This window comes from Drosophila erecta, unplaced genomic scaffold (genome assembly GCF_003286155.1).
Source record: "Drosophila erecta strain 14021-0224.00,06,07 unplaced genomic scaffold, DereRS2 tig00000021-arrow-pilon, whole genome shotgun sequence".
Taxonomy (NCBI): domain Eukaryota; kingdom Metazoa; phylum Arthropoda; class Insecta; order Diptera; family Drosophilidae; genus Drosophila; species Drosophila erecta.
Genome location: NW_020825198.1, coordinates 14,076,012 through 14,099,061, shown reverse-complemented (window position 1 = coordinate 14,099,061; position 23,050 = coordinate 14,076,012). Strand labels below are relative to the sequence as shown.

The 23,050-nt window shown below is 40.3% G+C and overlaps 3 protein-coding genes across 3 annotated transcripts; 2 read left to right on the top strand and 1 right to left on the bottom strand.

Annotated features, from left to right (window-relative positions):
- The first annotated feature begins 151 nt into the window (after positions 1-151).
- Positions 152-626, top strand: LOC6545609. Its single transcript, XM_001972637.3, has one exon. The coding sequence runs from the start codon at positions 263-265 to the stop codon at positions 491-493; it is 231 nt and encodes a 76-aa protein (XP_001972673.1). The 5' UTR covers positions 152-262; the 3' UTR covers positions 494-626.
- A 319-nt stretch (positions 627-945) lies between these two features.
- On the top strand, positions 946-2,497 carry LOC6545569 (farnesol dehydrogenase). Its single transcript, XM_001972636.3, has 4 exons — positions 946-1,532; positions 1,607-1,747; positions 2,301-2,407; positions 2,482-2,497. Exons 1-3 carry the CDS (start codon positions 957-959, stop codon positions 2,340-2,342), a joined length of 759 nt encoding a protein of 252 aa, XP_001972672.1. The 5' UTR covers positions 946-956; the 3' UTR covers positions 2,343-2,407; positions 2,482-2,497.
- Positions 2,498-5,406: 2,909 nt separating this feature from the next.
- LOC26526976 lies at positions 5,407-5,922 on the bottom strand. The gene has a single exon (XM_015158888.2). The coding sequence runs from the start codon at positions 5,769-5,771 to the stop codon at positions 5,526-5,528; it is 246 nt and encodes an 81-aa protein (XP_015014374.1). The 5' UTR covers positions 5,772-5,922; the 3' UTR covers positions 5,407-5,525.
- Positions 5,923-23,050: the final 17,128 nt, after the last annotated feature.

Here is a 23,050-nt window from a genome sequence, read left to right as displayed (position 1 = left end):
GTAAAGCATTCTAATTAAAGCCTTTGGAAAAATAATTGAAATTAAAATAAAAAAAAAAAAATTAAAAAATTCGTCAGCTAATGCATTTCTTCTTGGTCTTGCTGGTAGAATTTTCCGTCTATATTTGTGTGTATTCAAATCGTAGTAGGCTTTACCTAACACTTCTTCCCAGACTAAGCCTTGGCAAAATAAATAACTTGTGTATTTTCTAAATCATTCAAACTGAAAGAGCTATTTGCGGCGAGTGAAGCGGATCCAAATTATGCTAAAGATTCCAAATCGGCGCAAGATGCCTGTGTCAGAACAACAGCCTCGAATCATCAAGATAGAGAGACCCATGCCAGGAAGGATACTAGGTCCTTTGAACATGTCCAGCATGCAACAACAGACCTTCTTGGCCAAGAATAACCCAAAAATAACCGAAGATCTGGGCAGTCGCTTGCTGACTCTGCAGAGGCGTGTCCAAGAGTGGAAGTCTTCAGGCCAAGTCTAAGATGAAACGTAAAGTGGGGGATGACGCAAAGTATGCCTTTAGGAAACCAATAAAAATATTGTAATAATCTAAAATCAAGATAACCTTTTTTTAACAAATAAACAAGTATGTAAACGCTAGGATGGATATATAATTGCAAGGATTTATACATTTGCACATTTTAGTTTTTAAAAAGTGTTTTTTAACTAGCTTTAGAGCCAATCTACAATTATACGTTTGCATAACATTAATTTTCCATGGAAAACGTATGAAATGAAAATGAAGTGTAAACTTGATGCCGTATGACTCCTATAGACGAATTGGCTCGCTTTCATAGGTCGTAGGGTGAGTGACCTACTTAAATGGGCGAGTGCAATCAATAAGTAGTGCGTTGATTTCTATGGCTTCCCGGTGGTTTTGGTCTCCAGCGATGGAAAGCCAAACGGCTAGTCATTCGGCGTTTAGAAGTCAGTTGAACGGCAGCATGGAGCGTTGGTGCAACAAAGTGGCCGTGGTAAGTGGAGCGAGTGCCGGCATTGGTGCAGCATGCACCCGTGCCCTAATCGGAGCAGGCATGGTAGTGGTGGGTCTGGCCAGGCGGCAGGAGCGAGTGGAGAAGCTCCGCAGCGATCTGAGTCCCGAACAGCAGTCTCGGCTTCACGCAATCAAGTGCGACATTACCCAGGAGGATCAGGTGTTGAAGGCCTTCGACTGGACCTGCAGGCAGTTGGGCGGAGTGGACGTGTTGGTGAGCAATGCTGGGATCATTGGTACCGGAGAACTCAGCCAGCGGGATGATGGTCCTGCAATGCGTTCCACCATAGAAACAAACATTATGGGCACCGTTTACTGCGTGCGGGAGTCCTTTCATTCGATGAGAGCGCGGGGAACCGAGGGCCACGTGGTCATCGTGAACAGCGTGGCGGGCTACCAGGTTCCCAACCTGGGACCCCAGCTTCCCTCGCTCAACATTTATCCGGCCACCAAGTTTGCCCTTCGCGCCATGAACGAGATCTACCGCCAGGAGTTCCAGAGGCACAAAACTTCAGTGAGGGTTTCGGTCAGTCTCTTTATCCGTCCTTTGAGTATCACTGCCTTTTTTTAATTTCAATGAATCCTTTAATCCTTTTGCAGACCGTCAGCCCCGGCATTGTTGATACGGACATCTTGCCGGAGCAGATACAGGGTGTTATCAAACAACACATGCCCATGCTGCGAAGTGAGGACGTCGCTGATGCTGTTCTCTGGGCCATAGGAACTCCACCCAATGTTCAGGTAATACATTTCTAATTTTTAAGTGGCATACCTCTAAATGTTTCTGGAGCAATTCTCTAACAATCTGCATTAAAATTTGGAAATTTAATTTTTCTAAATTTTGTTGTAATTTTTCTGATGTTATAAAGTGTAGAAATCCAAAAAAATTCAAAATCGTCCCAAGCTGAACTTCTAAGCCCCATAACTCAACTAATCTTTATCGGATTTTGAAGTGGCATACCTCTAAATGTTTCTGGCGCAATTCTCTAAAAATCTGCATTCAAATTTTAAAATTTAATTTTTTTCAAAATTTTTTTGATTTTTTTGTCATTTTTCTGATGTAAGATGTTGCAGAAATTCAAAAAATGCCCCAAAGCTGATGTTCTAAGCCCCATAACTCAACTAATCTTTATCGGATTTTGAAGTGGCATACCTTTAAATGTTTCTGGCGCAATTCTCTAAAAATCTGCATTCAAATTTTAAAATTTACTTTTTTTCAAAAATTTTTTAATTTTTTCGACTATAGCATTTGATCTTGTTTACATATGATTTCCTTACCTTTCTTTCTTCGCAGGTCCATAACATAACTATCAAGCCGCAAGGCGAAAAATTCTAATCTCTCTTCTGCTAAACAAGCAACTGCAGTGGACAACATTCGATGAATACTAAGTTTTATTTGCAGTGCGTAACTAGTTTTGTCTTAAGTTAAAAAATAGCATGATTGGATCATAATGTTTGTGTTTAATTTATTTTAGACGAAGACCATTGCTTGGTCCTTAACCAAATTGCTGCACATTGCCCATTGTCGGCGAATTCGATTCCCCACATCGGATCATACCCCAAATCAAACACCCTTTTCCGCCGACACTTCTTTTACTCTCTGCGAAGGACTTTCAGAGTGGATTTAAGAGAGGTTCGCCACGGGTCTCAACTTTATGTTTTAAACGGTCCTTTTCCATATCGTTCCAAAGCAGCTCCAAGCTGCTCCCCAATGCATCCTGGCTACTCAGTTGTTTGGAGCCAGTCGCTCTGTAAACATCGTCCTTTGTTCACTGTGTCCTCTTTTTTCGCTTTCTCAGACTTAGCATCTTTCGCCATATGTTGTCGCGTGCATCTGTTGATTGTGGTTCTACACCCCTAACGCCCTTTTAAGCCTGATGATATGGGCAAACAGCACACAGTTTCACTTTTTGAATAGTTTAATTTGCAAAAATGTTTGCCATTATATTCTTATAGTTTTAAATCTATATTGCTTATATTATATATTAAGTGGTAATTACTGGCACACTGTGAAGGTATCCAAAGGTTTTTATGTATGTCAATAAATACTTTTTAAAACCTCTATTTAAATGTCACTGTATCTCAACCTGTTCACCGCAGCTGTTGGGTGAATCGCCACGATATCGTTAAGAAACTCAATTTAAATGCACATATTACATTTAGCCCAAGCTGACCAAACGACTCAACGGTGGTCCTCGTCACCTCATTCGATTTGGATGGAGGAATCTCCTTTTGTATTCATGAAAGCTGAAAAGTTTTTCGGTTATTTATTTAATGGGTGCTGAATTCAGCGGAGTCCATTGAGGGTGCTCATGGTTCTCGTTCAATGATGGGGTTTTGGTACATGTGCAAATATTTAAATTACCGCGCATGTATTTATCCGATTTTTGTTTTTAATTAATTTTTTAAGTCCCTTCGCGCTAATTTCAGCCAGCGAAAGTTTTAATCGAATTGCATATTCCCTTTATTCATATATAATGTGGTTACGCTGAAGAAGAATACCCTTTCATTTGTATAGATGTATACCCATAGAATTTGTGATCCTTAGATTTATATATAATATATTCAAAGACAACAACTTTGTGAACGAAAATTTAAGGAATTAATCATAGCCTATCGTTACGTTCCGAAAATGTGATGCACATAATATATATTCATTGGTTTCCGAATTGCACAAACGATGACCAATAAATTATTTATTTAACAAATGCTCATCAGCGCGTAAGCTGCTCAATAAAATAAAACTATGCAGATTTGGCAATAAATAAATGTTTAGCGGCTAATTTGGCAATGTAAACTTAATTTTCAAATATACATATAGGCCTATTTCCACATAAATTAGCGTAAGCCCCGTCATCGATAAGGCAATTAATGTGCGGAGAGCAGCCAGCCGCTATGCAAATGTTCATATGTTAAGCGCCATCCACCGAAATGACATCTATGCGAGATTATAAATCACAAACGCTGCTTTCTCGTGGTCGATGGCAATACAAGTACTATTAAAAGCCATTCCAATGAACCCTGGTTCTCGTAAATCATAAAGGAGCGCCATCTCAGTTCCACTTCGTCCTTTAGACCTGGTCTCTATTGTCTTCAAATTTATGTCCTGCACTGGCCCTTTGCGTTCGGCATTGTCCTGATTTCGTTCTTAACCTGCTGCCTTTGAGCGATATGCTAATTAAATGGAGAGCTTAAATAAATATGATTTTTGAATTAATTAAGTTTCAGCCATTGTCTTAAGTGAGGCACCCCTTGTTAGTGAGCATAAATCGATTAAGTTTATTGAAACCCGTATAAGAGCTTCGGTCTGCTGCCTCTCGTATACCTCGTGAAGTATGTATGCTGGGCATATGCATGTAATGAATTCAAAAGATAAACGAAGCTGACGTCAATGACTTCAGAGCATAGGCAACGGATTGAATGGAGCTGGAGCATCCAGGACACTCGCCTTGATGACAGGCCAGGCTTAAAATCGATTGCGTACGACTCGATTCATTCAATCAAGTTAAATAGAATCGGGATTCTGGAAACATCAGCTGCAGGCTCCTCCGACTATGGGAAATGCAACCTATTGTCTTCGGACAAATGCACAGTACATGGGCGTATCAAAAAATAATTTTCAATGGGGGAAAACTACGGTAAAATATTTGAAATAGTTCCCTTAATATCGAATAATTAAACTAAATAATAAACTATCTGAGCCATTTACTACAAATAAGAATCATAATTTTAATGTATTTAGCTTAGCATATCTGAGTTTGCTTTACTTGAATGAAGATGATAACAAAGATAACATGGCACATTGTATCCTTGTTTCAACTGCAATGAGAATGGAGTTTCAGAAGCTCTTATAAATCTCGAAGTAAAATGAATTCGGATGTGCCCAAGTCTAATTGACTTGCCCCTTTGCCTAGCGCTAAGAAAAATAATTTATGTTCAAATTATACAATACGCAAGCTAGGATGTTTATGGCACAATGGATTTTATTGAATAATGGTTGATTTCACAGCACATAATATGTGTGGTGGCCACAAAATTCCCTGGCAATCTGTATAGCCTGTCGTCCACTCCACGGCTCATATGCTTTTCATTTTCATTGGTTATTTGTCGCTTGAGTTGTTTTTCGGCAATAAAGATTATAATCTTTGTATGCTGTACAGAAACCAACAATAACGATAAAAGCAGGAATTTGGTCTACCAAAGCTAAAGCTGGGGCAAACTATTGTAATACCAAATCGGATACAAATGGCAAGATGCAGGAAGGACTGAGTGTATCTATGCGTGGCAAATAGTGAAGGGTTTCGCTTAAAACAAGTAATTTCCGTCCTTAAATCCATTTTTTCTGGTATTTTCAAGACCTTTCTCCCACACATTCAGTGGTTATAAAAAACCCAAAAGCATGTAATTATTATTCAGCTATTTATTCTATAAAATTTGGTTTTACATTAATCTAATTATACATAATTTTAATACAGGTCAGTTTGTGGTGATAATATTATTTTCACCTCTGGCGGGATTTTCAGGAAGATTCCAGAAGGGGAAATCTATTTATAAATTGGATGACATTTTCCGACTGCCGATTAATACGCTCAGCTCGCAGCCTTCGATCGTTGGTAATATCTCTAAGAAAAGTTGACCAGTTCGATGCGAGGTTCGGCAATTGCTCAATGGATATTTCAGTGGGTGACATCGTACTTTTGTTGGCTCCAGAGATTTGGCCAACTGAGGAGTTCTCGTTAGTTGATACTGACACGATGTTTGTCATGTTGAAGTAAAATGTTTCGTTTTGGGTGAACTGATAGGATGACGCTCTTGCAGCAGACTGATTTGAAGGTGTCCATGCATTGGTTTATATAGAACTAAGCAGGTAGCTTTACATAACTCTTCTCCATTGGGTACAGGTAGCACCCGTAAAAATCCCACGGATTTATATATCCATACCTAAGAAGGGCAGGGAACAGCTGCATAATCCCCCAACAGATGCCATAGCCTAATATAGCCATAAATGAAGTTGAGGTATGACAAACTTGGGAATACCTGAGCTATAGGTATAAGAATAGGAACATTTTGCGTCGAAAGTTCTCGAGTATGCATTATTGCAAATAGGAAAAATACCAATTCAGCAATGTGTCACCCATGAAAAGGATAATAAACGTCACAAATTGTATGAATTGTATCACTCTTAAGTGTGATAATGTGAGCTGTTATGATCGCCTAAGGTAATGTAATTATTCTCCAATAAAACACTGTATTTAAAATATGCGTACGTATATTTTCGGTGGCAGGAGCAATTTTCTTTAAGGTATGCAAAAAATGTTTTTATCTGGATTCTAGAGTTGAGTTCGTTTTTTTCTGTCGGAATATTAATACGCATGCCATTCCAGCATCCTGTCGCCTGCGAAATTGAGCAATTTAATTATACTCATATGGAAAAATAATGATGCTGCCGCTGCATATTCTCTGGAAAGGTAAACATTGTCATCCAATGAAGGCTTCAAACTGCCGGGCGACAATTGCAATTAATTGCATATTTTAAGCCATTCCAGATTGGAACCGCAGACGTGAACAACAACAATTGCAATACAACAAGAAAAACAAAAATTATATATGTTTAATGTGCGTAATAAAATGAAAAAACAAAAGGATCGGCTTGACCGTTATCAAAGGAGAGAAATTAATTGGTCTTTACGCCGAAAATTAACAATTATGACAATAAAATGCATTCTGTTTATCATAGGAATATCCGAACTATAATTTTAAATTTATCAGGGCAATAAACATGTAAATAGAGTTTAAATTAAGAAAGTGCTGTGGGATCAACTGCGGTCTAAAATATGTATTGACTTACCCATACAGGAACTTAAATTCGAGCTGCCACTTTTTTTTTACTGCATATTCGGTGAAATTTGAGTTTGTTGATTTCCTGTGGCACCCCAGATAAAAAGTACTCTTACATTTTATGGCATTCTCAATGCCCGTGGAGTGTGCAATTGCCTATCTCGTTTTGCCAAAATATTTTTAAGAGTCCTCTACGTGCATACTCGCGACTTTTACAAGTTTCTGGGGAGGCCCGAAAACAGGAAACAAAAAGCAGATCGCATAGGCAGTGCGGAAAGGATTCATAGCCAACTTGGCGTGTGTGTGTGCCACTTGACAGTCGTTTAAATGCATTAAAATATTACCTTCTTCAACATGTGCAAAACAAAACAGAGGCAGCAAGGGCAAACATGACATCCGCCAAATTTCCACATGCGATAGACTTTTCGGCAGGGGGAAGCTACGCCCACCAGCAGGCCGGGAAAAATCAAATCATCAGCCAAGGCCGCGCCAGCCGATGACTGCAACAATGGTGAAAGGATAACTTTGGCGTGGCAGTCTGCTGCCCGGACAGGAAAAGGGTTTGCCACAGCACTGAAGTGGGTGGTGACGGGGCGGAATGACTGAGTCGACTCGACTAGTTAACACAAATTGAAATTTTTGAACCAGCAGAACGAAAAATAGGAATGCTAGAATCGAGCTATTGGCCATGTTCTCGTTTTCAGCTATGAGGTATTCAATTTTCATGAAATTTATTTGAAATTAGGGAAAAATGTTTTCCATAGCTGCTTTAATATGGAATGCTTATTTTCAGAGTACCTGTATTTCCGGACTCTTACATTTAAATTAGTAGCTGCCTAAGCCACCAATGCCATGGTAAGAAATGTAGTGGCACATTGTGATTTTTATAAGACTTAAGTGCTCCTGGCCAGCCAAACCAAAAACTATAAAAATAAGGCAAGCGAATAGAGCGACGACTTCAAGGGGAAGGGAATTGGTTGTGGCCGGCGGAAAACAAAATATTCATGAACACAGCAGTCTTATAAATAAATTCCAGCCCCAACACAGAACCCATCATTGGCACTTCCACCCTTAACCTCGGTCGCACCCACATCGCCTCGTTGTCGTCTAGCGATGCAGCTGGTAAAGGAGTATAGTGGTAGAAGCCAGCAAAGAAACCGCCAAAACGGGAAGAAAGTGGCTTTGGAGCGGCTTGAAAAACTTAAAAATATGCCAGCGGCGAGAGAGAGAAAATGGAGCATCAAGCTTTTATGATGGTTCGATTTCGTGGAATTAGCAATGAGCAGGATTCGCAACAGAATGGAAGCAGTCAGGGGTCGACGTCGACCATTTGCCACTGAAAAGCAGTCGCTTATGCAGGAGGCGAATTTTTAATAATGCTAGCGCCAAGAACTTGGAATGGCGCAAATGACTGTAGAGTGGCGAATACATAATGCAGCAGCCATCAGGGTCCAACCCGTAAATACACTCAACAGCATAGGTAAAGTATCTCAGCTATGCCAATGGGACCTCAAATTGCGAGATAACTAATGGGGCTTGTCTTAAATAAAATAAGCAGTCAACAATAAGATACTTATCCATTTTATTGCAATATTTGACAATCTGTTGATATTTTAAAAATATTCAAAGAGGTGCTAAGAAGTATGCTAGAACGCACTGAAATTGCGATAGAAATTTATATCATACTTTTTTGCTGCTTCAAGTATTTAAAAAACTACTTTGTCTCCCTCGTTGACTTGAATCAAGACTATTTTTGATCATTTAATGCCAAGTATTCCGTTATCTGCCATCTACGAAAATCGGGGCGAACGTGCTAAATCCATTTAAATTAATTTAAGCCATTGACATTGACAGGAAATCCCGATTATATGCAATTTGCCGAACTTTCAACTCCACTAAAGGATCGTTAAGTGAAGGCAATCGTCAGCCGGAGGCGGCTGGCGACAAAAAGCCATAAAATAAATTATTTCAAGAATCAATTACAACTAATAGCACAGACCAGCTGGAAACCAATTTAATTCACTTGAGTTGCATACGTAGCGCGTTGGCCAAAAGATGAGGGCAAGGGGAGTATGCCAGCCGGGGACAAAATTCAGGACCCACTGGTCCCAATGCCTTCCGTTGATTCGCAATGTCTCCGATTGGGTGGATGAGGATGTGGCTGCTTGCCTTGGGTGTGTGTGTGGATGTAAATCACGTATGCGATGATTTAAGCCAATGCATAATTGATTGTAATGCTTGGCAAGCCGATTTCGGTTTGCATAAGCACAAGGCCAAGCACACACAGCATCCAGTCTTCGGAAATTAGCCAGTTTGAATGTGGCCCGGGGAGCAATGGATGGGATCTTTGAAAGCTTTCCTTTGCAGATTGGTCAAGTGGGCCTTTTGAGCTGCGAAGTTTAAAATTTGATTTGGCAGGTTTATAAACATGAGCTAATCTAATACTTTGCCTCTAAAATCGATATATCCAAGCCTGCACAAATGGATAAGCATTATACATTCTACATTTATTTTATATTGTGTCCTAAAAATCTATAAAGCTTAGTGTCATAGTTGAAAAGTTGGGTGCTAGATTTAGGAACGAGTTAAAAAGACTGGCATAAAATACCCAACGCTTGGAACGTGAGATGAAAAATGTGTAGATTAGACACAGTTTTTACGGTTGAAGCGAAACTAAACCGAACCTAAACCAAAAAAATAATTAATTTGCCTTAGATATTATTTAAAAAACATCATTTAGAATAAAAGATACCAGTTTTAGACGAATTACAGATGCCAGGCAGGATATATTTACCGGCCAAGTGTGTAGCTTGTGTGTTACCTTTTTGTCCATGGAGTACGTTGGCCATCAGGTAATGGCTTTTTCAACTTGCTGACTTCCGACTTTAAGTTGCTGGACGACACGATTGCGTTGCTATGTGCACGGAATTCTCAATTAATTTTAATTTCATGTCAACACCTTCGGCCGACAATTGCAGGATGCAGTTGTAGGCAGGATGCTGCAGATTCGGAAGTGTAATTATCCCCATATTCCAATCTGGTGCTCCCCAGCCGTCTCCTATCTCTCCCAATTAACAAAAAGAATGTGAGGCAGCTGGCTAACGGGTGCTGGCTACCCTGGGGACCTAGTTGGACATGTCCGTTTGAGGACATTAACCTGGCAGCAAAGGTACACGCACGTGTGCGGAATCTGCAAGAGCCCAAGTCCTAGAAAAAGGACATCATGTGGGGTAGGAAGATATACACGACTGCCGACGATGACAGCTTGGTATTTGACATTTGCTTAATGCACATTAAGCCCACCGGACAACAGGATCTCCATGGATGGACTGCAAGTCTATAAGCAAACTAATAAATATTTTTGGAAACTCATCTTGCAATGATGAGTGTGCATACACATATATATTACAGAGCTCCTCTAAATCGTAGAATATAAACTTAAACTTTATATATGTTTACCATTAATACTTTTTGCCTTGAAAGACCCCGGCAACTTGGACTTAAATTATAGCAACGGCCACAATAGTCGGGTTTTCTTTGGCAGTCCAGCCGTATATTGTTGTGAACCTCTTCTTATGATAAGTTGACTCCACATGAAAAGTTGGCGGACTTCTGAGTCCGACTCCCCTCTTAACCGCCCCTGCATTTGCATTTCAATAATTAAGTGTTATTGTGGGTAGTTTGCTTTTTGTTTGCTTTCGTTTTCCCCATATACACTTGGACTGAAGGTGCATGCGTGCCATTCAACTGCAGACAGAGGCACATTAAAAATATAACAACAATGAAGTTGTATGCCTGATATTAATTCAGTTGCAATAACTTGAACAATAAAAGCAGGATTGCACAGAAGCCCGCAAGCATTGCACTTACATTTATTTATGGCAGGCAACTTTTTCACATTCCTGCCGTCTTATTTATTTCATGATTCAACAATTTACCCAGGTTAGGCGACGTGCATATTAAATTATCCTTTTGTGCGACGGCCAAGGAAAAAGGAAGAAGTGTAGTCGAACAAAAGGACACGTAGTATTTTAACCCGGACGACTAGCCAAGTGTAAGCAGTTATAGCCGACATTTCTTTTTGCCAAGACTTGCATAATTAATTTGCCTCCGTTTAGCTTGACAGAGTTATTTACACACGCAAATTTGTTGATTGCAAGGACGGTAGTTCAGGTATTAAGTTGGCATTAAGTATTAAGTTACCCTGTTTAAGACATCAGCTAATTTAACAAAGCAAGTCTAAAGAAAAAGACATAATTAAGAATATGTGTATATACTTTATGGGGTCGGAAACGATGCATTCAACGAACTAGGTTTGTATTATCCATATTATATACCCTTTAACGGGTACACAAATAACTATAATTCTTGCACCAAGAACGGCAATAACAATAACAGCCAACAACACAACGCAAAAACAAGTTAAACCCACCAACTGCGAAACTTAACGTACAAGTTTTTTGCTCACACAAAATTCTATATGTACATTTAAGGAGGAACCAGCTTCTGGAACTCCAACATGTGATAATGCAATTGTTATTGTGGTCGTAAATGTGCTGCCTTTGTTTTTAACTCCTCACGTTGGTTGTGCAAATTTAAACAATTTGCACATTGTTAACATTTATTTATCATTGTCGTTACAATTTGAAAACTGTGTAATAGTTGTGCTTAGTGAAACTATTTTCAGTGCTGGGAGTGGGAAAGTGCATTTGTGACATACACTTTAAGCCAATCAAACAACAATAAATATCAACAAATATCAACATTTTGTGTTCTGTAAGTGTGAAAGTGAGTGGTGGGAATCTAAAATCAATTCGGTCCCCCAACTTATCTACGATTTTTCCATTTCTTTCACCCGCTTTCCCTATCTTACCAACATCACTGCCAACAGCTTGCTCCAAAAAGCATTGCAATGGAATTTTGTGCATGCGAAGGAGATAAAAGCGTGGCATATGTATGTATGTACGTACGAATGTACACACCTACTTACCATGAAAAAAATGTTGACCTTTTAAGAACTATACATATTTTTTACAAATAGTAATACAAAAATATTTGTGACATGAGTTTTTGTTAAATCAGCATATACATTAATTTGTCATTTTTAAATGTGCTAAGAAAAAACAGTTTATTTAGTCACCCCGCTTTAACACTAATAAAAATGCATTTTTCTTTACACTTTTATATGGAATTTTTCATTGCTCCCCTGACATTTCTCCAAGTGTACACGAATGTGCGTGATTTAGGTGCTCTGCGTGAGTATGTGTATTTTTACTATTTATTTATCAAACAATATGCAGCTGTTGCACTTCCCATATGCGTTTCCCACGTATTTTGAATTTAATGGCAAACTTAATGTGTCTTGCCTCTTACTCCCACAAACTTGCAACCGGAAATAGGCATCCACGTGTGTGTGTGGCTGGTTGTCTGTCCTGAAATGGCAATTCAGTCAGCAGAAGCCACAAATTTGCCAGCATCCTTTGCATTGCCGGCAATTTAGCAGTTGCAACTCGGTTTTAGTACTCGTAATCCTTCGGTTTCAAAATGTGCACCTTGAAGTATGCAACAACTTTTTCGACCACTGCCCATAACTGTTATCGTTCTGCCTTTTGGAATGCCACTTCGAGCTCACACGGTATAAATCATATTTGTGGCCTTATCTCGTGAGGGAATTCCAGTGATCAAAAGAGCAAAAGCCAATGACCGGCAGAGCTTAAAGAAGTTACCAGCAGTTTCATATGATGAGTTATTTACCCAGTCACTTTGAAATTAGATAACCAGATGAGCTTAGAAAGAATTATTTCAAATATGCTGGCCAAGCGGATGCAATGACTTTATGGCTGCGCATTTGTAAGCGCAGCTGTTGCAACTGCATAAGCAGAAGTGCCCCTATCTAAGCAGCCACTATATAGAATTGGTAGCCGAGTCTGTGGAACAGCTGTTGCTGGCGACGAAGACTTAAAACGTCGTTCGACATAAATCCCACCCAGAGCCCGGTGCACCCTTGCTTTCTGAACTCCTCCCACGCCGGTGCACATTTGTATTAAATCGAACGTGTTTGCTCCCAGCCTTCTACTTTGCCATTTTCCAGGCATCCTGCTGCTGCCTTTGCTACTTTTGATGCCAGGTGCGGAATTGGCTGGATGCAGGGGCTTTCTAGGAGTTTGTAGCGCATAGGTATCTGATACGACTAAGGAGAAGATGGAGATACGACTACACGCGCAACATGGAGGTATCGCCTGATGCACCGATCGCAGGCTAGTTATTTTTATTTGGGAACCTGGAAGTAACCTTTGGTATACGTAATACGTAAGTAACGTATATATTCATATAAATAACACCAAACACAAATCTCGAGAGCCGCCCAAGTAGAAAAGAAGAAAATACCTATTATTGCCTATTTATTTATAGCCCAAAAAATAGAGGGCCGTGAGTTAGTTTTTGTCCCGCATCTGTAAGGCGTTTGTAAGCCAAGTGGATCGTGATTCCATCAAAGGCCTCGACATTGGAAGTTTTGTTTTCTGGAAGTGGACCAGCACATAAATAGTGGAAAAGCGCTATTCGTCTCCCTGGATCATTGTGGACTTCCAAAAACATCGAGCGACTCTCTTTGCCCTCCCATCTTATTCGCCATACCGCCTCTCTCACTGACTCTCTCAGCGCCTCTTCTCTGTCGCTGGCTGCTGGGTTCAGTTTATCCAGAGCCGCTGGACGAATTGGCCGCTAAGCCAACGGGCTCTTCTCGGTAGAAGAACGCGCGCGGGCGGGGAAAAGTTACGATTATCCGAGAGAAACCGCGATCGATGGCTTAAGAAGGAAGTGGTTAAAGTGAATGTGATTTACTTTCCTTTGCCATGAGCTAAATTGCTAACTAGGCGCGAATAAGCGTGTTTCTTTTTTTTTTTTTTTTTGTGTGATCCACAACGAGGAAAGCGCCGTTATGAGTTCCAGCAACAACAAGTATGCAGAGTAAGTGCGCAGTGCTTCTTATTTGGTTTTCCTTTACCCACTTATTTCCTTTTTTTCTTGGCGCTTCTCCTGCAAAACATCTCAATTCTTTTTGCGCTAAATGTACTTGCCCTTGAAAATATATGAAATTTATATGATTTGATTTATATGAAAAGAGAGAACCCGCGATCGATGGCTTAAGAAAGAGGCAGTGGTTAAAGTGAATATGATTTGATTTCCTTTGCCATGAGCTAAATTTCTAACTAGGCGCGAATAAGCGTGTTTCTTTTTTTTTTGTTTTGTGTGATCCACAACGAGGAAAGCGCCGTTATGAATTTCAGCAACAACAAGTATGCAGAGTGAGTGAGTTCTTATTTGGTTTTCCTTTACCCACTTATTTCCTTTTTTTTCTTGGCGCTTCTCCTGCCAAACATCTCAATTCTTTTTGCGCTAAATGTACTGTACTTGCCCTTGAAAATGTTTAGAGAAGGAAGGAACTGAATTACCGCAATGCCTTATGTCTCTCACTGGAAAGATGATCGAGTATTGCGATCCACATGGGTGGCGCAGTAACTCAAGTAGAAACTCTTAAAGAAATCTAATGAAATATGTATATATAATATTTGCCACCCCCATAATTAACCTTATCTTATTATTAATTATTAGATAATTAATTATTAGGATTAGATTATTAATTACAGATATTATTATTATTATCTATTATTAAATTATTATTATTATTACATTGCTTTATATTTGATTTTTCTTACTATTGGGTATATTTTTATACTTGCTACAAGTTTTACCCAAATCGTTGTTATCTAGCTTAACGCATTGTAATTTTCAAAAAAGTACATCCCACCTTGTTATAAATTATTTTTTAATTATTTTAGTAAGATTTTGTAAATATCGAAGTCTGATCTGTTATATACATAGTTCCATATATCGAAATTTATTTCTTTGGTATATTTTTCAACCTTCCTGTGCTGAATCCGCTCCTGTCTGGCGCTTCATCTTATTTTGGTAGCAGAACTGCACAACTGTTTTATTTATTGACTACACGTAGCACATATCCTTATAATTTTTGTATGTGAGCTCTACATACGTCCGTCTGTCTGCAGAGAGAAAGAGGTCCCATCTAAAATGGTTGGAGAGGACTGTGTTCTTCTTTGCGCTCGACTGCACGTCCAAATATCAACAACAACTTCTTCATCTTTGTGCCGCTTTCTACGTATGCAATCTTCTGAAATTGAACCTGCAACAAATGGCCATGTTTGAGTTGGCCGAGTCCGACTCTTTTCCCACTTCATTTCACTCCCCACTTGGCTCGGTCTCCCAAGACGATGCCCATTTGTACATTTTAACGGCTCTTGAGCAAATAAACGATTTTTGCATTTTAGATTTTTAAGCGGCATACGGCATTCTACCTATCTACATGATATTTAAGAAAATTGCATATCGATTGAATCTCATGCCCGTGGGTGGGCGAATGCATCTCATGTTTCTCATTATTCTCGTAAATATCTTTTAGAAGGCCATTTGGTTCATCATTTCCCGCTCAAGATTAAGAAATGAAAAACCGAAGGATGGGGTGAACCTTGAAAGATTAAAAAAAAAGGTATAAAGAGAGCTGAAATGTTAGGCCTTTATATTTTCTTTAATGGATTGAACTTGATGCTGTTATATCCATGATATTGGAAATGTTATTAATAGTTTAAAAGTCAACTTACTGCGATTAAGTAGTTACCGAGTAACAAACTGTGCCAACTTCCCATTACCAACATTTGTGTATGCTAACAATTTAATATGTGGAGTACTCAAGTGTGAAAACCTTGCTTGTTGAAAGCCAACGGCTGCAGAAACAAATAAAATTCTGGGCAGGAAGGATAATAGCCGTTGCAGATGACTTAAAGTTGTTGCCTTTAGCTGGAATATAGCCAAGAAGGCTACGTGCCCTCCCTGCTGTTACTTTGACCACAAATGTGTGCTTTATGTGGTAAGATCTTGGCCAGAAAGTAGCATGAGTGTTTATCATTTTAATGAGCAAGCTCAGATGGTTCCTACTGCTCGTTTAATGAGCAGTAATTGCTTTTGTTTAGACTTTTGCATTTCTTATTTGTTGCTTTTGCTGACGTTGTATTCTGGTCCTCCTATTTTCTACATATATATGTTTCATTTAAAAAGTATTCTTTTGGTATAGTTGCACATAGGCTTTTTTGTCATTGCATGCACACCAAAATTCCGGCATCCAAAATTTATTTTTGCGGCTATTGAGCTTCCAATCTTTGTTATTTTTTTGAAAATAACCAGGGGAAATTGTTCTGCCATTTATAAAAGTCGCAGATAATATTGACAAATGACTAGTCTAATTAATTACCACGTGGAGTCGGAAAGAATTTTTGCCACCACGTGAAAGCGTGGTGTCGACAACATTTAACTTTGTAGCCACTTTTGACTTTTCGGGTAGGTACATATTTCACTTTGCCGCAGGATTGCTGGGGTTTGGGGCCTCGAAATTTCTAATTTGGCTGAGGCTGCTCCTTATGCGCACATTTTGCCCAACTAAGATGCTGGTAAGAAATTCATTAATTTTCGCTTATGATTGTAATCCGCTTTGGGCAAGGTCCACAACGACCAAGCAGGCGAAAGGACGCAGGCGAATCCTTGTGCTATTTGCACAAGCGCACGAAACTTTAGTTAAACATAGATGCAAAAGGCAAAGGCCCCCTGGCTTTCCATCTGCGGCTGCCACGCCCCCATTTTCCGCGCCAGCCCCACAGCTCCCGCCACCGCTCCCCTGGACTCCAAAGTGCCCACGACCGAGCTTGACTCTCGGAAACGGAGTGCAAATATTTACAATTTCAAATTTCCACTATTGTTTGCTTAAGCCAGCTGTAAATGTGTGGGAGTGGGCGGTCGGCCTGGCCCCCTTTTGGTAGGCGTGGCCGCCGCCAGGGTTATCTTTTGTTTAAAGTGTGTAAGCCTAAACTGGGAAAAGAACAAACTCACCATGCGTCTGGTCGTGCGCCACTGAAGGGAATGCCCGAAAAATCGGTAGCACTAGACGTACCATTTAGTTGGACACCCACCCACCAGCATGGCCACCCACTTTCAAGGTCAAAAGTTTTGGATTAACTTTAAAGCTTAGGCGGCTAAGTAAATATGTGTAGCATACGCAGAGGCGCAGGAGTGCAGGACTCATGCGGGTAAAATAAATTAAAACACAGACAAGGTTTGCAAAGTTCAAGTGAAGCTTGAGGAATACGGGAAAGATATGTAGGCGCTTGAATGATGTTCCAGATGGGACTATTTGAAAGTTGGAAAGGTAAAATATCGAAATATTATGTCGTGCTTGTCTGCCAGTTTGAAGTGTATCTTAAAAATAATTCCAAATATATCTGTAACAAAATTGGCCTGTTTTTTGGCATTGTTAAAAAAACTTATACTTAAATTATTACGTGTTAACTTGTCACTTTATAGTCAATATTTTTCATATTACCGAAAGTCCCCTGCTGGCGTGTCCTTTCTCTCACATTGGGCGTCAAGCCACAAAAATTTGCCAGCCAGCCAGCCAGTCAGCCAGCCAGCCAGCCAGTCAGCCAGCTGGTTTGGGATTCAGCTAAAAAAGCCGAGGCAGACAAGGCAAACGAATAAAAGCCGGCACTCTCGACGATGTCCTGGAGCGCATATTTGCATCAGTTTTAATGTCAACCAGGACGAGGACAATGCCTAGGCTGCCTGTTCAACGAGTTGAACTTTTCGCTCGGCCGTGTTAAGCCTAAAATCGAAAATCCCTGCCCCGTTCGCTTGTGGTCGGTGGTGCACACCCTGCTCCCCCTGCTCCATCAGCAGCACCGCCAGGACCTCCAGGACCTCCAGCACCACCTACACCACCGTGCAGAGGATGATGCCTGGCTGGTGGTGCTGATGCACAGACGGTTGTTGCAGCATTGGTGGCAAACTTGGCACTTGGCCAACGGAATTTTGCTGGCATAAAATACAAAATATTTCAAACTGCCTGACTATTGGCGACCTGTTACCCCTCGCCGCTCTAGCCCTGCATCTGAATCTGAGTCCTTCTGCTCGCACAGATCCACCATTTGAGGCTTAATTCTGTCCGCTTGACACTCGCAGCACGAGCTGCAAAATTTGTAGTATGTGAAATTCGTTGTGGCATCGGACTCTATTGCACATATTATGTGGACGGCAGGATACGAAGGGAGAAGGATCCTAGCCTCCGACCGTCAATGCTTTGGCACTCATCTTCTGCTGGGGGCCTAAAGGGGGCTGGCAACTTTATAATATGCAAAATAATGTCATAATTAAGGATTTATATGAAAAGTTGAGCAATAAACCCTCCACCAAGCAAACACACACACAAACGCACACACATTAACACGAATTCCTGTCACACATTTTGAACTTACCACCCAGCCACCTCCTTTCTTTGATAGTATGCATATCAATCGCCTGTGCTGCTCTGTCTCACGCCATTCCCATCAAGAAATGCTGGCAAAAAGTTTTTCTTTTTTCCATTTCTGTGCTTTACTTTTTTTTCTTTTTTGCCAGTCTTCTGCGCCCGCACGCATTCGCGGAAATGACACTGTGGGGCATGAATACTAATTCTTAATTTCGTTGCGCCGGCATCGCTTCTCACTCGGCTGCAACACGTTAAGTTGCCTCCAGTTCTCCAGTCCTCCACTCTTCCAGTCCTCCAGTTCTGGGCCGCAAAAACTTATCTCCTTTACCCATTCTTTACTGTGCCCACGCAGAGAACTCCGACGACGAGTTGCAGTAAACTAAACCAGAAGAAAAATGAAATTTTCCCTGCGCCGAGCATATTTTGTGGTTGCTTAGGGGGAGTGGTTTTTTGGTCCTTGGTCCTTGGGAACGGGATGTGGATGTGGATGTGGAATGTGGGGTATTGGACGTGGGACGTGGCGGGGAGTTACGGCTGCAGTTGACAAAAGTTATGGGTTTGCATGCCCGTCAACTGCAGAAACAGGCAAAGCGGAAAAGAACTGGACATGTTTGCGAGTCTGGGTTGAGCACTGGATTAAATGCTCTTGGAGGTATCCCTCCCGCTCAAAGTTCCCGGCTATTTCCATGCAAAATGCATTTAGACGAACTAATTTACCGATGCTGCATATAAGCTCAACTAATTACCTTCAATGGTTTGTTGATATGAAACCAAATAACATCTTTGTAAAACTGTTTTTTACCGAAAAAAACATTTCATGTTGTTACGCCATCATATATATTTAATTTATGGTATAAACAGCCTGCGTATCAATTTTTATGTGACACCTTTAAGCGTGCCATAATATATTTTAAATTTAGCCAATAAAAACATCCCTCCTGCTTTTCCTTTAGCCTACATTGCAGCGTGCGAACTGATATCGTCTTGTCGATACCTTGCAATCAATTATGCATTAGCTCAAATCGTCACACATGCGATTTCTATATACGTACGTTCATATAGATATATATGTATATATCTAGAGAAGGCGACGAGGCTTGAACTTATTCCTATCCGCTGAGGTCCTCCCTGAGTGCTGCTGTGTCTGCCTGTCAAGTGAATTGAATTGATTTCCATTTGGGCCATGCTATTAGCAATAATTGAATCTTGAAATAATTTATTTCCTGGCATTTTGTGGCCAACTGATTCTGATTCTCCGCACCAAGTCGTGGAAGTTTTCGCACAAAGAATAGTTAGAAAACATATTAAGTACATTTTAATATGGATACTAATTAACAATTTTTCAGATCCAAAAATAAATATGATTTTCTCTGTGAAAAAAAAGCTGGGTAGTTTAATTTCTATCAATATGGATTGTATTAATCTTTTACTTATGTACATATTTGTTATCTTGTCCTTTTCTGCAATCCCTTTAAGCTTGGGACTCGCATGATTTAACGCTATTTCCAATAACGTGCCTACCAAACATTAAATTCCCATTGCTAACTACTGCCTATAGTCAGCTCAAAAACATTTACATGCTAATTTAGTCGAGACCAAAGGACCTCTGGGTTCTCGCTCTGCAAAGGATATTTCTAAATTTTTTCTCACTTCGATATTGCCCTGGAATAAAGCAATTTTCGCAGGTTTCATGAACGAACTGAAGCGGACCAAAGCAAAACAGCACAGGGAGTGAGTCATATGCAATGGAGGTAATATTTTTGTACGGCAATTTGGTCGCTAGACCCGTTTCAGCCTGGACGTGGTCATGGACTTGGTTAAGCCTGGTTGGGCAATTTTAATGCAAAGGCGTCCACAAGCCATAAATAATTGAAAACTGCAAAGACGTGCAAAAAATTGCAAGACCAAAGGTCAGCGCAAGTCGGACATCTGAAAAATGTCTGCCAGTTTCGCTGAAAATGTGTACATACATATATGGTGGAGTTTTTGGTAGTCAAGCATGATGGTCCCATTAAGGCTAATAGGCCCAAAACGATCAACTATGAGACAGCCCCAAGAGGAAGCCCAGGATCTTAAATATGTAACCAAGAAATAGAGGACGAAGAGTGGTAATTGGTTTCTAGCGACGACGGGATAATTAAGCGGAACCCATCCACAGCAGATGTAAGCCTTGAAAAGTCTAAGAGCTCTAAAAAGTACTCCGCACTTTTAAGAGCTTTTGGCTGCATATCTCAGGGATTAGCTAAAATATATGGCCTAGAAGGACGCGCGACTCTTGCCAATTTCATGTATTCACCCATTTCAGCGCCATTTGTTGGCAGCATTAGGCATATTTGATTATTTCCTGAGAAAGGAAATGCAAGGCATTCCTCATGTTTTACATCGTTAATTAGTCTGTGTCTGCGCTTCTGCAAAAATCGGAAATTATTTTGCTTGCTCAGCGCAAATTATCTTTTTTCCTGCCTCGTCCTGTGGGACTTTTTTCTGCGATTTCAGATTTTATAAATTAAAGGTGCAGTTACTGTTTACTAGTATGCTTGTAAAGGGAAACTCTTAATAATATACTATTCTAAGCACTGTTCGTAAGCTAAAACTATGTTAGTTAAACATCATAAATTCCAATCTGATTTTTGTAGTTACTTTCTGTTACAAATTAGCATCTTAGCATATTTTTGCTTTCCCCTGCCTTTTATCTCTTAATGCTTTCAAGACTCCAGAAGGCAAGAGCGAAAATAAAGCCATAAAAAGTGAAAGTGAAACTGAAGTAGAACACAATACAGAAAGCAACATAATAACTATATTTAAGAAGGCGAAAAACGGAGAAGGAAAGTAGTCAAGAGGGATAAAACAGAAACAGAAAGGTCAGCACGCTTTCGAGGACTTGAATTTATTGAAAAATCGTTATTAGTGACTTTCCGCAGATGACTCTGACAAAAAATGTCTCTATATATCTCGATTTTTCCCTTCACCGTCAGGTTCATATGTATGTATTCAACTGAGTTTTCGTGTCGTTTTGTATGTCTTTACAGCTGATGTTTGTATTTATGTTTGGGCAGGCACTTTTTGTTTCTCATGCGAGTCACGATTTTCACCTGTCGCCCGCTTTTACAAAATGTCTAAGCTAACCACTCGGCTCGTCTGGGACTTTTCACTCAATTGTTAAGGACATAATTTGACAAGAAATGCGACTAAAGGTATTCATTTCAACAGGAGTTCGGAAAAGGAAAGGTTATTTATTCAAATTAATGCTTAGAAATTGTCTGACTATAAGTGGCAATTGCGTTTGAAGTGCTCATATCATTTCTTCCATAAAATCTCAAAATTGAGTACATCAAAAATGTACATTTCTCTGATGCTCGTGTGCCATAAATCACTTTAAATTCAGGGCTTTATTTTTGTTCTTGTTCGACTTACTCTTGTGGATAGCTAGTTTATTTTCAGAAATTGCTCAAGGGCACTCAACTTGAGTAATTTATAAAAATGTCACACGAAAACCTTGTTTACCCATCGCCTCGTGATGTCGACGTTTCTTTTCTCAGTCGGGTTAGAAAGTGTTGCTGTTTTATAGAAATTACTTTCACTCCTTTCATTTCACTTATATTATAGATTGCATGCTAGTTCGTCGAGGAGGAGAACCAAGAAGTTTTGGTAAATATAGAGCTTCTTCAGTTCAAAGTCACGGGATGGAAACAGTGTAGTTTCAATGGTAATTATCACCTTTCATGCGATTCTATTTGGCTTCCGTGCAGTGCAAGGTATTTAATTTGATTATGGACCTAAAGATCGTGTAATTCTTATATCTAGATGGTATTTTCGTGGTGGTCAGGCCATTAATCAATCGTGACTCACTTTCCAACTTGGTATTTCGATTACAAGTCAACATTTGCCTCGTTGTGCCCATGTATTAATTAGGAAGTTCTACCGTGTCTAAGTATTGCCTTACTAATAACTTTGAACTGCGAACTCTCACCCACACAGGCGAAAATGTCACAAAAGAGAGAGAGTTTTGCAGAGAAAATTTCAAAAGAGAATCGCCGGGGCAATTACAAAGAGACTCGTGTGCATTTGGTTTTGATTTCGCCATCTAATTTGGCATTGTTTTGGTTTTGCATACTCCGCACAGTTCTCTAAACTTTCGCTCGCGCTGCATCAGCTTTTCTGCCCAACCACCCACTCAAACCACCCAACCAGCCAACCACCCACTCTCGCCTACTCCTTCGTCCTTTTTGGCAGCGTCTCAAGCGGCGTGTGTGGGCTGCACTTCTGCTTAATGTTGATTCGCTTAGGCCTATTTTCTAGTCTAGGCCGTTTCGTCCTAGGACCACTACATGTGTGAGATCCTGGCGCAGGCGCCAGCAGCACGAGCACTCAGGCCTGACTACATTCGTGCAAGTTTGAATAATTCATTTGGCTATTTTCTTATCTTTATGTTTACAAGTTCTAGAGTCAGTTTTTGCGGTAGGTTAGTTAGCCCGTTAAAGCGAATTCCCCACGACCAACCCCAAAAAAAAAAAAAAAAAAAAAACTGTAAGGAAGGCCGTCAGGCAACCCAAACTTCGACCGGCGAATTCACTTTCCCGAGGCAAAAACAAAGACCCCACCACCACCCAATCCAAAAACCCCACCCACACAACGATACCACACAACACCACCACCGTCGGCCATCCCAAAAAGAGTCCTTCGGAAAAGCCGAAGTCGTGTTTTGACTGCTCCATTTCCATTCGTTCCGCAGCCGCCTGGCATTGCCAGCTATTGCATCCTGTCGCTTCAGTTGTGTGGCAGTAGCCGCTTTGTAAACATTTATCGTCGTTCACCCACCGCGTCGTCCTTGTTGTCGC

Bases quoted from the DNA above. Each gene is read 5' to 3' on its own strand.
- LOC6545609 (XM_001972637.3), top strand. From the start codon at position 263: ATGCTAAAGATTCCAAATCGGCGCAAGATGCCTGTGTCAGAACAACAG.
- LOC6545569 (XM_001972636.3), top strand. From the start codon at position 957: ATGGAGCGTTGGTGCAACAAAGTGGCCGTGGTAAGTGGAGCGAGTGCC. The intron at 1,533-1,606 runs GTCAGTCTCTTT...ATCCTTTTGCAG, and splicing joins AAACTTCAGTGAGGGTTTCG to ACCGTCAGCCCCGGCATTGT. The intron at 1,748-2,300 runs GTAATACATTTC...CTTTCTTCGCAG, and splicing joins GAACTCCACCCAATGTTCAG to GTCCATAACATAACTATCAA.
- LOC26526976 (XM_015158888.2), bottom strand. From the start codon at position 5,771: ATGACAAACATCGTGTCAGTATCAACTAACGAGAACTCCTCAGTTGGC.